This window comes from Chenopodium album, chromosome 5, assembly GCF_948465745.1.
Source record: "Chenopodium album chromosome 5, dcCheAlbu1.1, whole genome shotgun sequence".
Lineage (NCBI taxonomy): Eukaryota > Viridiplantae > Streptophyta > Magnoliopsida > Caryophyllales > Amaranthaceae > Chenopodium > Chenopodium album.
Window position 1 is genome coordinate 4,658,634 of NC_137838.1, and position 16,361 is coordinate 4,674,994.

The window sequence follows — 16,361 nt, forward strand, 5'->3', positions numbered from 1 at the left end:
GTCATAAATGTTTGTGGTAGGTTTGAATTAATGAAATCGGTGCAAAGTTGTAAACCGGTAAATTGACCCTTTAAAGGCAAATTGGATGGTTCCACCCATCTAATTGGCCTACCGATTGGTATTATGGACCATGGTAAACAATTCGACAAATTTTATTTCCAGGCCAAAAAAAAGTTAAAAAATTCCAAAATTGAAGGCTAAGATCCATGCTAGTGGAGAAATTTTGGAAATTTCGAGGCTCGTTGTCGAAAAGCCTTGAAATTTTTGGATTACATCTCAGGGTCATATAATGCCGTTTGGAACCAAATATGATCATTATAAGTTGTAATCAATGTTTGTGGCAAGCTTGAGTTAATGAAATCGGTGCAAATTGTAAACCGGTAAATAGGTCGTTTAAAGGCAATGCAAATTGGATGGTTCCACCCACACAATTGGTCTCCCGAAGGTTATTAGGGACTGTGGTAAACATTTCGAAAATTATTATTAACGGGCGAAAAAAGTCTATTTGATAAATTTGGAAGTCTTTGGGGCCCGGTTTCTAAAAGTCTCGAAATTCTAGGAAATAGATCTCGGGGTCATATAATGCCGTTTGGAACCATAAATGATCATTATATGTTGTCATAAATGTTCGTGGTAAGCTTGAGTTAATGAAATCGGTGCAAGTTGTAAACTGGTAAATTGGCCGTTTAAAGACTAATTGGATGGTTCCACCCACCGAATTGGAGTCTCGGAGGGTATTAGGGATCATGGTAAACATTTCGGCAATTTTTATTTCAGGGTGAAAAAAAGTCAAAAAATTCAAAAATTGAAGGCTAATATCCATGCATCTTGAGAAATATTGAAGGTTTTGGGCCCGTGTTGAAAAGACTTGAGATTTTAAGAGATACATCTCGGGTTCATATAATACCGTTTGGAACCATATACGATCAATATATGTTGTCATAAATGTTTGTAGTATGCTTGAATTAATGAAATAGGTGCAAGTTATAAATCGGTAAATTGGCCGTTTATAGGCAAATTGGATGGTTCCACCCACCCAATTGGACTCCCAGAGGGTATTAGGGAGCATGGTAAATATTTCGGCAATTTTTATTTTCGGGTGAAAAAAGTCAAAAATTTCCAAAATTGAAGGCTAATATCCACGCTTTTAGAGAAATTTTGGAGGTTTCGGGGCCCGGTGTCGAAAAGGCTTGGGATTTTAGGGGATACATCTCGGAGTCATATAATGCCGTTTGGAACCATATATGATCATTATATGTTGTCATAAATGTTCGTGGTAGGTTTGAATTAATTAAATCGGTATAAGTTGTAAATCGGTAAATTGGCCATTTAAAGGCAAATTGGATGGTTCCACCCAACCAATTGGACTCCCAGAGGGTATTAGGGACCATGGTTAACATTTCGACAATTTTTATTTTCGAGCAAAAAAAAGTCAAAAAATTCCAAAATTGAAGGCTAATCACTAGTAGAATAAATGTAATGGGAAACCCCAAATGGCAAGCGGTTATGCAATTCCGCTTCCAAAATTATAAATGGCAAGCGGTTTGGGCTGAACCGCTTGCATAATTGTAAATGGCAAGCGGTTTGGGCTGAACCGCTTGCAAAAGCCCAAATGGCAAGCGATTCATACCGTGAACCGCTTTCCTTTTAAAAAAAAAACCCTACCCATTTTAAATACCAACTCCAGCCGCTCTCTCTCTTCCTCTCTCTCCTCTCTTTCTCAGTTCTCACTCTCCCCTCTGCCCTCTCAATCTCTTTCGTTCTCACTCCTCCCTCCATTTTTCACTCCCTTCATTTCACTCTCCTATCTCAATCTCCATTTCTCATTCTCCTCGACCAAAACCCGCATAAATTTCGAATAAATTCGACCAAAACCCATATAATTTCGACTAAAATTCCGAGCAGCTTTGGAGCAAAATTTCGAGCAATTTTTGAGCAAATTCGTGCAAATCGTGTGGGTTTTCAAGTTTTTTAGGTCAAATTCGACCATGAAAACTCTAGATCTAGTGTTTTCATGGTCGAATTTGACCTTTAAAACCAAATTTTCAAGTCAAAATTGGTGTTTTGCTTTGGTGGGTTGCGGGTTAGGGACGGTGGAGGTGTGGGGTGGTGGGTGGGTACGGGCTGGCTGGAGGTGTGGGGTGGTGGGAGGGATACGGTTTGGGTGGAGATGTGAGTTTTGTTTGGGTGGGTTATGGGTTACGGAGGGTGGAGGTGTGGGGTGGTGGCTAGGTACGGGGTGGGTCAGGGTCAGGGCTTCTGGTGTTAGTGAGGGTCGTGGTGGGTGGTGGTGCTGATATTTGTGGGGGTTATGGTGTGGATTGTGGATTGTGGTGGGTCGGTGGTGTTAGTGGTCGTGGCTGGTGTTGGTGGTCGTGGCTGGTGTTTTTTTTAAGTATTTTTTTTATTTATTTTTATATAGAGCTAATTTTATTAATTGTATTAATTTTATTGTTGTATTAATTTTTTTTTTGATGTGAATGTAATATTACAACAAATAATTAATAAAAATATTAATGTTTTTACATATATTTGGTTTGTGTATCAATTTTTGTGAAAAAAACAAAAAAAAAAAATTTTTTTTTTAATTTTATATACCCATAATGGGCAGCGGTTTGGCGCCAAAACCGCTGCCCTTTCTCTAGTAATGGCAAGCGGTTCTGAACCGCTTGTCATTTAAATGGCTAATGGCAAGCCCCCTAAGCGCATGCGGTTCAAAACCGCTTGCCATTAGGGGGTTTGAACCGCTTTCCATTACGTTTATTCTACTAGTGAATATCTACACATTTTGAGAAATTTTGGAAGTTTCGGGCCCGGTTACGAAGTATTGAAATTCTAGGGGACATATCTCGGGGTCATATAATGTCGTTTGTAACCATATATGATCATTATTTGTTGTTATAAATGTTCGTGGTAGGCTTGAGTTAATGAAATTGGTGCAAGTTGTAAACCGGTAAATTAGTCGTTTAAAGGCAAATTGGATGGTTCCACCCACCTAATTGGACTCCCGAATGGTATTAGGGACCATGGTAAACATTTCAGCAATTTTCATTTCCGGGCGAAAAATAGTAAAAAAAATTCCGAAATTGATATCCACGATTTTTGAGAATTTTTGGAGTATTCGGGGCTCGATGTCGAAAAGTCTTGAAATTCTTGGGCATACATCTCGGGGTCATAAAATGTTGTTTGGAACCATATATGATCGTTATATGTTGTCATAAATGTTCGTAGTAGGCTTGAGTTAATTAAAACGGTGTAATTTGTAAGCCGGTAATTTGGCCGTTTAAAGGCAAATAGGATGGTTTCATCCATCAAATTGGTCTCCCTGAGGGTGTTATGGACCATGCTAAACATTTCGGCAATTTTTATTTCCGCGCAAAGAAAAGTAAAAAAAAATCAAAAATTGAAGGCTAATATCCACGCTTTTGAGAAATTTTGGAGGTTTCGGGGCCCAGTGTCGAAAAGCCTTTAGTTTTTAGGGGATACATCTCGGGGTCATATATATAATGTTGTTTGGAACCATATATGATCATTATATGTTGTCATAAATGTTTGTGGTAAGCTTGAGTTCGTTAATGAAATCAGCGCAAGTTGTAAACCGGTAAATTGGTCGTTTAAAGGCAAATTGGATGGTTCCACCTACCCAATTGGACTCCCGGAGGTTATTAGAGATCATGGTAAAAATTTCGGCAATTTTTATTTCTGGGCGAAAAAAATCAAAAAATTCAAAAATCCACGTTTTTTGAGAAATTTCGAATGTTTCAGGGCCCGGTGTCGAAAAACATTAAGATTTTAGGAGATACATCTCGGGGTCATATAATGCCGTTTGTATCCATATATGATCATTATATGTTGTCATAAATGTTCATGGTAAGTTTGAGTTACTGAAATCGGTGCAATTTGTAAACCGGTAAATTGGTCGTTTAAAGACAAATTGAATGGTTCCACCCTGCCAATTGGACTCCCAGAGAGTACTAGGGAACATGGTAAACATTTCAGCAATTTTTATTTACGGGTAAAAAAAAGTCAAAAAAATTCCAAAATTAAAGGCTAATATCTATGCTTTTTGAGAAATTTTGAAGGTTTCCACCTCATGCATGCCTAACTATCATATATGTGACTGTTAGGTAGCTTTTCAGCACATCTCATAAAACTCCCCAAGGAACAATCAATCTAAAACAAAGCTATTTTGGTCATCATATATATACTACGTTTATAGTAAGGGCCTACTAGGGAAAAGTTTTTAAGAAATGTCCAATTCATTTGTTTGAATCTTTTTGGTGTATGTTGGCCCTTTCATGACAATTGACAAACTACTCATGCATTGGTGCAAGGTGCAAGTATGCAACCAACCGTTCGGAAAAAAACAGAGAGAGAGAAATCCACTCGACCTTGTTAATTTATCATGTATGAATGAAACATTGTTACATTTGTCCGTGTCATATAACTTAGCAAACCTATTTGAGGCCAAAAATCCAACTTATTATTTCCTTCATAACAAGATCAAAATCCAAGTATACAACAATGACATAACATATAGAGAGTAGTATAGTTTAATAGACTAAATAAAGACTTTTAGCTCAAAAAAGAAGCGTAGAAGACCCAGGCAGTTCCTTCATTGTACATAGTCAACAAGTTACACATCGCAATCTATAGCACACTTTCTTTCTTGTTGCAATTTGCAAAGAGAGCTCGATCTATGAATAAATCAATATAGTACTCGTATTTTCTAACAACGATATCATCTAATAGTTCTAACGGAAAGTAGAAACAACTTCATATTCTATCGATTGCAAATAAAATAAAGTATCAACCGCTGATGAACTAATTAAGGCGAGGTGGATGAGTCCTACACACAGGACACGTGTCATCTAATTTAAGCCATTCGACCAAGCAATCACAATGAAACCGGTGCACACATTCTGGCAAAACCTTCAATACATCATTTTGATCATATTCACATAAACATATGGGACACGTGTTATCATCTAAATGCAACACATCTCCAACCACGATCGTTGGATAGGAATCTATTGTTTCCTGATTCAGCCCCTTGTTGGGCTGCTGTTCTTGGGTCGATTGGGCCTGGTCTTGGTCATGGGCTTGGGTTTGATCCATTGTTTCTGGTATTTGGGCTTGGATTCTTGCCGTTCTTCTCTCCCTGCAAAACAACCTAAACAGAAGAAAAACGATGATGATACTGAAAAATACAGCAAAGGGGGCAGCAGGTTTATCAAACATTGTTAATTTTAGTTAGTGTTGTTGTCTTAATGATCTTATATCTTCCTAAATATATAATATGAAATTTAATTGTTATGTAAAGTCAACTTTTGTCTTATATATTGAGTCAACTATTAGGAAATTGTTTTGAAACTTTGAAACGTCAGGAAATAACGCGTTTCACTGCTTCTTTGAAGCTTGTTTTGATGGGGTACGGTAATTTCCAGGATTCTGTTAAGAAAATTACTCTTCTTTTGATTTTATTTGTCTCCTTTTTTAACGTAGTTTGATGAATCACTATAAATGTTCAATATACAGAATTTAACCAATTGTAAAACTCGGAGTACTAGTCAGTAGTCATCACGAGGGGAATTCCTAATGTAAAAAGCAGCATTTTACTTGCATCTGACTAGAGGACTACATTCTAGAAACATTACAATATTTACAGAATTACAATGAACAAACAAATGAACTTGCAAACATACCTCATCATATTAAATGGTTAACAACTCATAAAAAAGTATAGTACAGTAAATTATATGAAGTATATAGCTATCCTTGCATATTGGTGTCAACAGAATTGCTTCCATTGTTGTCATCTCCTGCTGCTCTACGACGAGATCGGGTCACCTTTCTATAGAGTATCAGAGCAATAACTAGAATTGCTGGTACTCCCAGTCCTACTGAAAAACCAATTGCATAACGTACTTCCTTTGAAAGCTGTCCTGATCCTATTATATAAGAAAAATTTAGCAACATATAATCACTATAACACACTTGTAAATATTAATATACAAGTAACTCTTAGCTATACAAAGCTTTAGTTTCAGAGAGGTTCTTGATACTATGTTAAATTCATACAGTATTATAAGTAAATGGCGGTCTTTCTCAGAAAATTCCCTGTTTCTCATAGTAAGAAACTGGATTTGTTTCTCATGGGGGTATTTTCGTGAATAAATTAACAACTTTTTCATTATTGTGGCCTCCACAATTGAATAAAGTTCAATAAGGTTGTTGGTTTATTCACGAATATGACATGTAAAATTTGTTTCTCACCATGCAAAACTGGGGCATCCTTGTCTTTCCCTATTGAATTTACGTTAACAACATATATGGTAATACAATATATATAGGAAACATGTTCATAAACTAGGACTATTTCTAATTTCAAGAGTTTCTAATATAAAGTTCATTACAAAAGATTTAGAGGTAAAAATGTAAGTTAGCAAGCTTACCGATTGCGAAATCATAATCAATGCACACAGTTTCAAGAGAAGTAGATGCATCATTTTTGAACTCACAACGCCTAACAGTCTCCTCGCAGAGTCCACAATTAGGCTTATCCCAGACAAGCAACATCTGTGCACTCAAACTCGAAATCTCTGTGATCGAATCAACCGGAATTGTTACATTGTTGCGAATTGTGTCACACCAAGGCTCTAGTAAGTGGGAAAAGAACTCAGGTTGCACACCTATAGTAGCATAATCAGGTACCGTACTTAGGCAACTGATCTTTTCCTGACGCCAAACGTCCTCACCATCGGTGTAGTTTTCGTGTTTTTCGGAGCAATTATAATAGGAAAAGTCATAAAAGTCTTTGAAGCGAAAGGGAGAATGGGAAAGATCAAGGCCAGAAAGGAGTCTTTTAGCTAAGCAATCATCAGGATCACTAAGCTTAATTTGTTGTCTACTATAGTCTATCCCTTGAACAGAGAAACTCCCGGAATTCGGGATGTGAAGAAGGGTGGTGTTGGATGCATCACAAAATAAATCGAAGCCGGGGTATCCACATGATTCAGGCTGGATGTTTACAAGGCGGAACGGGAATCGGATGGAAAGGTATCCATTGTGTCGCCCGCAAATGGATTTTATGCACGATTGTTTGGTGTTTGTTGTTGTAGATAATGCTACCAAAGAAATTGATAAAAGAAAAAAGATCATAAGCCTAACATTTCGTATTAGTTTGTCCATGATTTTTGAATGTGCTTGAATGTTTATGTTGTATAATAATTATAATGTACAGAAGTAATCAAACAAACTGAGTCACCACTTACGATGATGCTGCACGCAAGTCAGATTAAGGAATAATGTTGTAGACTTTTTTTCAGAAATTAATTGTATAAGAATTGATCAGCATTTCATATAGTTTTAGCCAAATGATGCTGTTTCGATGTACTTAGCCTTATATCCCAACGCGTAAATGCGATCAAGTGGAAATTAACTATTGATTTTGTTGTTGCTGATCTCCTATACAGTGGCATATATAAGGTACAAGTATTGTTTATTTCGGGTCATAGTTGAAACATTTTGATCATGACGACATGACATTCCAATCCAGCTATGCAGCATCTAATGTAGTATACTCGTATGTAATATATACTGATAATTTTTCCGTCCTCAGAAATAAACAATTTATATACTACCTCCGTTACATATTATTTGCAACAATTAGACATTTTCTTTCTCTACTTTATGTCAAATCGTTGCAAATAATGTGTAACGGAAGTGGTATAAATTTCAGTGTTTTTATACTCCCTATATTTTAATTTATCTTGATAATTTGACTTTTGCATTATTTATATGCTAGTATCAACTTTGACTTTAGATTTTTTTTAATTAATTTTTTTAAGAGCTAGATTAAACAGTATTTATTTTGATTTGATGGTTTTATTAAGTAATAACTCGAAGTATTTAAATTCAAAGAGTAACCTTAACTATACATAGGTCCGTGGCTTGAACATGTGTAAAAAACTTCTTTATATCATGAGTTTGTTTAACCCGTTACACACCAACACTGATTTAATTACAAATCTTTGAAGTATAGTAGTCACAAAATTCACCATAATTTACATACATATTATAATGAAAGCATACACTGCACAAGATTGATCTATGCATAACACTAATATCATGAGTAACGTAGTAGCACTCCATATCTTGAGAGGCTGAAAGTGAGATCGATTAAATGGGAGCGACTCGACAGATTGGACATGTACCATCTAGGAGAAGCCATTGATCAATACAAGCAACATGAAAGCGATGAAGACAATGAGGTAAGATCTTCAAGACATCGTTGATCTTGTATTCTAAAAAGCATATCGGACAGTTATGATCGTCAGCAGTGGCCAATTGCCCGCTTTCATTAATGACAACAGTTGGAAAGGAATCTAATGTGGATTGGCTGATTGCTATGGTTGTATGATTCCGCCTCCTCATTGTACTGTCCGTAGCTGACTCGTTATTTCTCTGCATTCGACGTCGAATGCACACCATGGAAACGAATAGAACCACCAGAAACAGCGGCAACCCAATTGCTAAAGCAAGTACAACAGCCTTGATACTTGAATTCCCTAAGTATCAAAACGACCGTCCAATCAACCACCACCACAAATAGCAACATCAACAAGTAAATTAGTACTTCCTCTATTCTTTTTTACTTGACCTGTTTCTTTTATCACACTTGCCAATGCAAAACTTTAACGGTCAATAATTTTAATTCTCCATAATTAAAAAATATAAAAGTTATATATTATGATAGTACTTATTGAGACGAATTCAAAATAATCCAACATAAATATGTTTTTCCTTACATATTATTCACAAAACACGGTCAAATGAGGGTCGGTGAATAGTGTAAAAGTCAAAGCGGGTCAAGCAAAAAAGAACGGAGGAAGTACAACTTTACAAGACCTAACAAAATAATAGAGTGCATATACAACCTTGGAGCTTTAGTTAACCAAAAATTATAACTGATGGTTAGAGCCCCAAGATTGTATAGATTAAGCTGATTGTTGAAGCCTCGGGATTGTAATAAATATTTTGCTGATGGCAATGAGTTGTCAATCACATAAGGACTAACTCCAAGTTTTTTTAGCAATATTCCAATGAGTTAAATTCAAACTTTATCGACATGTCATGTATTAAGAGAAAATGAAATATTAAAACAAATATACAAAGAAGGGCTTACCATTGTTATAACTTGGAAACAAACCAGGTAATTTCGTAGTGCACTCGATTCCATGAGTAGTATCTCCTCTAACACGACAACGTCGGTCTATTTTCTCACACGGTCCACACTGTGGTTCATCCCAATGAAGTGTAAAACTAAAATCATCCTCATAGATTGCAGAAAAATCGACACCATAAAAATCAGGAACACTAACATTTGAAACCCATTGACAAGTCGACGACAATAGAGAAACAGCCCAAAGAGGGTTTATTGCATAAACAGTATAGCTCAAACCACTAAGGCAATCGATTTTGCGCAATTCGTTGCTTATAGTGTTGTTAAAATGCATGTCATCAAAGTAGCCAGAGCAATTAAATATCGCGAATTCTTGATAATAAAGGGAATAAAACGAAGTGTTTGAGAGATCAAGAGAAAGAATTTTCAAAGGCAAACAACCATCGGTGTCGATGAGATCAATATATTGATCGTCATAAGAAATTCTATCGATTTTGAATACGATCGAGTTTGGAAGCTCGAGTGTTATATTTGTTCCTTTGCAACGCACATCAAATCCAGGGTGGCTGCAAGACTTAGGCTGATGATCGACTTCTCGAAATGGGAATCGGATTCTAGTCCCTAAAATGCTTGAATCACATTGGTAGTCATCACATTTTTGTGCAATGGCATAAGATGAAAACAATATTGGTACCAAAATAAGCAAGAACTTATTTGGAATTTTAAAGAAAATCATGACTAGTAATTGGAGAAAGAGACAACTAATGGAATGTTTCGTAGCTGTTTTAATTTAGCAATCTTGGATTAAAGTCAACTAAAGAAATTGTGCATTATTCAACTATTTTTCTTTATATTGACCAATTTTTGAAATTGATATAAGAAATTGTGCATTATTCAACATACCCGAAACTAAATGTTCTTTAAAAATTTTGAAATTGAATCACATGGGTTAGATGTTTTTTTTTTTACAAAATAGCTATATGCTTTTTATAAAACTTCTATATATTCATTACAATACAATTATATGTGATACTCTTTATAAAATAGCTAGATATTCTTTATAAAATAACTGTATATATGTTCTTTACTGAACAACTAAATGTTCAATCCGCCTTTTTAAAAAGAAAACAGATGCACGGAGCATTGTGCATCCGCCTCCATGGAAAAAATTTGATGCAATAGTTAATAATCAATTTTTTTTCTTTTATACGTAGATCTATAGTTATTGAATAGTGGTATTATTATATACTTCCTCTGTTCTTTTTTACTTGACCTGTTTCTTCTATCACGCTTACCAATGCAAAACTTTAACGATTAATAACTTCGATTCTCCATAAGTAAAAATAATAAAAGTTATATACTTCCTCCGTTACGCATTATGTGCAACAAACCTTGTTGCACGTTTCCCAAGATAAAATTTGTTAATGTTGATTAACTAAATGAAAGGTGTGTGATTAAGGTTAGGAGAGAGAGTTAATGGCCACCACTACACCACCTGCCAGCAGCAACATCCACCACCACCCCACTCGCCGTTACCACGTAACCACCACCACCCCACTCGTCGTTACCACGTAACCACCACCACCTTACCTAGGCCTACCCCGTAACCACCACCACCACCACCATGATCTGAAACCCCACTAGCCAAATCGCGGAACCCCATCACCTGAGCGAAATTGCGACAACGTGAAACCTCACTAGCCAATAAATCGCGAAAATCCACCACCTGAGCGACGCGACATCGCGAACCCCACCATCCAGATCTGAAACCCCACCGACGCAACCAAGATCTGAAACCACCGCAACCAAGCTCACCCACTTCGCAACCACCACAAACCACCCTTTACACACTCTCTCACCACCGCAAACCCTAATCAATTTTCAGGATTTCAATTTCCAGAAAGATCGGCGACAATATCATGGAGGAGGAGGCCGGTGACTCGATCGGCGGTGGATCTCGGCGCAACAGGGATAGGTTTGGGCGACAGAGGCGACTTGGGGGGGGGGGGTTTCACGGAGACATCAATGGAGGAGAGGTGCTCAGGGGGATTTGGGGTTGGGACTGGGTGGGTGGGTGGGCGATTTCGGCTGGTGTGGATCGAACCGTCGCTGTGAGAGAAGAGCGAGAAAAATGGTGGTGGCGGTGGCAGTGGCGGCTACGAGGCAGGTGAGAGAAAAGTTGGTGATAATGGTGGTGGAGGTGGTTGTGAAGGAGGAGAGAGATTGGGATGGGTTTAGATGATTGATTAATTAATTTTTGTTAATATGTTAATAACATATAATCTTAATCTTTTAATATGTGTTAGTAAAGTTAACTAAGGGTACATTGGTCATTTTAAGTAAAAAAATTACTAAAAGGGGAAAGTTTTAGTTTGTTGCAGATAATGTGTAACATCCATTTTTAGAAAATGTTGCACATAATACGTAACGGAGGAAGTATTATGATAGTATTTATTGAGACGAATTCAAAAAGAACGGAGGAAGTATTAACTATTACTAAAACAAAATATTAGGAAAGCTCTAACCACATGAGCTATCCCTCACACTCAACATACATTTCTATTAAATAGTTGTAATTAGATTTTAGGAACCCATAGATTTTAGAATTGATTTACTACTATAAGATTTAACTAATTCATCAATTTCAGCTCCATATATGCTGTATAATAACTTAATTTAAAATTGTACAAACATTTTACATAAAACTTGCATTTGACAAGAGGAAAAGATATTTTTACAGCCTACGAGCAAACACATGAACATACAAACATACTTGATAGAAGGACTAGCTATATTAGATCGATAGATCATCAAGTCATAAACAGAAATACGTAGTACATAATTATGGATTACATCTATGTATAGCTATCCTTGCAAATTCATGTCAACGGAAGTTCTTCCATCATTGTCATGATTTGCTGCTGCTCTACGACGAGATCGGGTCACCTTTTTATATAGTACCAGGATAATGACTACAACTGCTGGTACACCAAGGCCTACCGAAAACCCAATTGCATAGCGTGCATTCTTTGAAAGCTTTCTTGATACTGCTTAATAAATTGGGAGAAATATAAATTACGGGGAATTTATGTAATTAACGCTAGAGTATATACATAATATATCTTACATGAACGATTCTGTGTTAGGACAAAAAAATATGTACACCAGTACACGTATATCCTAAACCTATGAAGAGAAATATTGTTACACGATAATAGCAACTTAAAAAATCTTTGAAAACTTAGCTCAACACAATAGAACAATATCGAATTGCAAGTTTTGAAGATATCTTACCGATTGGGGGATTAAAATCAATGCACGTAGTTTCAAGCGTACTAGTGTCACGTTTGAACGCGCACTGTGTAACCTTCTCCTCGCAAAGTCCACAGCTTGGTTTGTCCCATGTAAGTGACAACTGCGGCATTATTAGGAAACTCGACGTATAGGAGGTAGCTTCACTTGGAATTCTTACGTTGTTCCCAATTATTTCACACCATGACTCGTAAGAAGAACCAAAAGAAAGACGCCGATTTGTCTCCATAATAATGGCGTGATTAGGGACTGTACTTAGGCAACTAATTTTATCGTTATGCATAGACTCGGTGTAATTTTCGTGCTTTTCTGAGCAGTTATAAAATGTAAAATCGTCGATGAAATCAACAACTTTTTTGTAGTGAAAGGGAGAATGGGAAAGATCATTAATGCCGCCGGAAAGAAGTCGTCTAGGTAGACAATTATCAGGATCACTAAGCATGATTTGTTGACTTTGATAGTCAATGGTTTGAACTGAAAAATTTCCGGAACTTGGTATGTGAAGAAGGGTGTTGTTAGAGTCGTCACAGAATAAATCGAAGCCAGGGTATCCACAGGATTCAGGCTGTGTGTTTATAAGGCGGAAGGGGAATCGGATGGAAAGATATCCATTGTGTCGCCCGCAAATGGACTTTAAGCATGACTGTTGTGTGTCTGCTGTAATAGATGCAACCAAAAACAATGGAAGGAAAATATTGATCATAAACCTAACAATTAGTATTGTTTTGTTCATGATTTTTTGAATGTGTTTAAATGTTCATAGTGTATAAAAGTATAATAATTGTGATATAATTGTACAGAAGTAATCAAACAAATTTAGTCACCACTCACCATGATGCTACCAAAATAGGAATAATGTTTAATTAAATGTGTCTTTGAATGAAAAGAATTGAATTCATCTGCAAATGATTCTTAGATTTACTTAGTCTTATATCTCAACGCGTGAGCTTGATCATCAACTTGAAATTAACTATTTATTTTTTGGCTCTTTCATGTTTAAATATAAGTTTAGTGAAGTATAAGTACTTAAATTATAGCAAGTAGCATATACAAGTATTGTTTATGTTAAGTCAAAGTTGAAACATTCGAATCATGACGATTAATTTCTATAATGCATCATGTAACGTTTGTTGATATCTTCTTCTCATAAACAATAGACCACACTGACCTAGTGAATCTTTTGTTACTAAACCGAGTGATAATACCATAATTTTCCATTAATGTTCAAACATTTACATCTATATTATGCTAGCTAGTTTTGTCTTCGGGGTATAGGATACTTCAAAATTAATAAGTGATCGAAAAATTCTAGACTTGTCACTTAGGATCACTGGGACAAGAGATGATGCGATTTTGCAAACTACTAGAGCGCTTTCTTTGGTTTCATTAAAATAAATTCAAGATCAAAGAAAAGCTTCCCTTTTAAACAATTCGTTAGATCAACTAAATGGATAACAAACTTTTTTTTTTTTTTTTTGTAATTTATATTCTTACTTCATAGGTTAGTTTAACCCGTTCACATTCAAATTTAAATTACAAGACTTTGAAGTTTAAAGGGTCACATAATTCACCAACTTCATGTACTTAGATATGTACAAAATTAAAGCGCAAATAATAAGCCCATGACGAGATTGAAAGCATATACAATAAGTGCAATATACACTAATGATTCCATATGTCCAGGCTATATGCATGTTCATCGTTGATCTTGAGATCGAGCCTGACTATGACAATGATTGGCTTGGAACAACTCGACAAATTGGACATGTACCATCTAGGACAAGCCATTGATCGACACAATCAACATGGAAGCGATGTAGACAATGAGGTAAAATTTTCAAGACTTCGTTGATCTTATATTCCGACAAGCATATTGAACAAGTATTATTTTCAGGAGTGATCAATTGGCAGCCCTCACTAATAACAACCGTTGGATAGGAATCTAATACGGATTGGCTGATTCCTATGGTTGTATGACTGCGAGCCCTCATTGTAGTGTCCGTTGGTGATTCGTTATTTCGTTGTTGAAACCACCGTAATAAACTAAATGCAGCCACCAGAAACACCGGCAAACCAATCCCCAAGGAAAGTATAAAAGCCTTGCTATGTAACTCCGAGTCTAAAACTATCACACCACCATAAACAACAAACACCACAGCAAAAATCGTTAATATTTGTACAACTATAGAAGTTATCAATCAATTCATACAAATTCCGAAGTAAACCAAATCTCGAACATTTGTACAATTATACTAATTCATGGGCATAAATTTCCAAGCTATATAATTCCTATGTTTTTATTTTTTTTTTATTTTTTATTTATTTATTTATATTTTTTATAGTTGCAATGCTTCACTTTTCACGTTTGCCGGTGCATGATTTCAATCGTTAATATCTTTAATTGCAAATATGTAAAAGTTATAAACTTTTGATATTAAAATAGTATAATTCGAGACAAATCTAATTAGATCCCACATGACTATATTTTTACATAGCAATAAATCATCAACGCTAGTCAAAGTGGAACAGATTAATACTATAAAAGTCAAACTATTGCAAATATAAAAAAAAAATGAAGGAATTACTATTTTTTAAAATGATCATATAAATTTAAAAAATAAAACCTTCAAAATGCCGGAAAAATTATACTTTCGCATAAACAACATGGTATATTTTGAATGATTTTATTTGAAATGTTAGAAAGACATTAAATGAGGTAAAACAAAAATATAACAACTTACCACCACTAGAAGTTGAATAAAACATGGATGTACATTCGATTTCATCAGTAGAATCTTTCTTAACGCGGCAACGCCGGTTTAATGTCTCACACTGTCTACAACTTGGCTCATCCCAGCGAAGAGTTATCTTTGGATTCATTAATTCATCTTCGTAGATTGCAGAAAAACTAATACCATAATAATCGGGAACACTAACGTTTGCAACCCATTGACAAGTCGATGACAAAAGAGAAACTGCCCCTAAAGATTCTACAGCATATACTGTATAACTCATACCACTTAGACAATTAACTTTGTTCAAGTCGTAGTTTGAAGTGTTGTTGTATTCCCAGTCATCAAATTGGCCCGAGCAATTAAAGACCGCGAATTCTTTGAAATAAAGGGCATAGAATTGAGAGGTGGATAAATTAAGAGAGATAAGTTTTAAAGGCAAGCAACCATCAGGATCGCTGAGATCAACGTATTGATCGTCGTAATTAATACTATCGATTTCAAATGTGATCGAGTTAAGAAGCTCGAGTGTTGGTTTTCCTCCATTATTACAGCGCACATCAAATCCAGGGTAGCCGCAAGACTTGTGCTGATTGTCGACTTCTCGAAAAGGGAATCGGATTTCAGTCCCATATGAGTTTGCATTACATTCGTAGTCTTTACATTTTTGTGCAATAGCACAAAAAATAAATGAAAATAATGGTACCAAGGTAAGCAAGAACTTATTTGGAATGTTCAAGAAAATCATCATGACTAGTAGTTTGAGAAAGAGAAAATCAATGGAATGTTTCATAGATGTTTTTATTTTAGTAAGGTTATTGGAACAAAGTCAACTAGTGAAATTGTGCTTTATTATTCAACTAGTTTTCATTTGTTGACCAAATTGTGAAATTGATATAAATCTTAGATGAAATAAGTCTACATGTTAAACTTTAAAATTATTTTTACAGAATTAAACTTAATATTTCAATAATGATCTTATTTTGATTAGATATGCTTCAAAAAAAAAAATTAAAATTAGAAAGAAAGTTGATGTTTCCAATTAAGCCCAAAACCATTTTGTGCTTTGGGCTAATTTTAGACTTCATTCTAGATTAAGAGCATGGGCCAAACTTGCATTCCATGTTTTCATT

General features: G+C 35.6%; 1 protein-coding gene across 1 annotated transcript; it reads right to left on the reverse strand.

The window, feature by feature from the left end:
• Nucleotides 1-14,220: 14,220 nt before the first annotated feature.
• Nucleotides 14,221-16,021, reverse strand: LOC145631345 (putative RING-H2 finger protein ATL21A). Its single transcript, XM_081683417.1, has 2 exons — nt 15,238-16,021; nt 14,221-14,678 (listed from the first exon to the last, which is right to left on the reverse strand). The coding sequence occupies exons 1-2, from the start codon at nt 16,019-16,021 to the stop codon at nt 14,221-14,223; spliced, it is 1,242 nt and encodes a 413-aa protein (XP_081539543.1).
• Nucleotides 16,022-16,361: the final 340 nt, after the last annotated feature.

Excerpts from the sequence above, each read along its gene's own strand:
- LOC145631345 (XM_081683417.1), bottom strand. The coding sequence starts at position 16,021 with ATGAAACATTCCATTGATTTTCTCTTTCTCAAACTACTAGTCATGATG. Across the intron at positions 14,679-15,237 it reads TTATTCAACTTCTAGTGGTG|TTGTACAAATATTAACGATT; the intron begins GTAAGTTGTTAT and ends TAACTTCTATAG.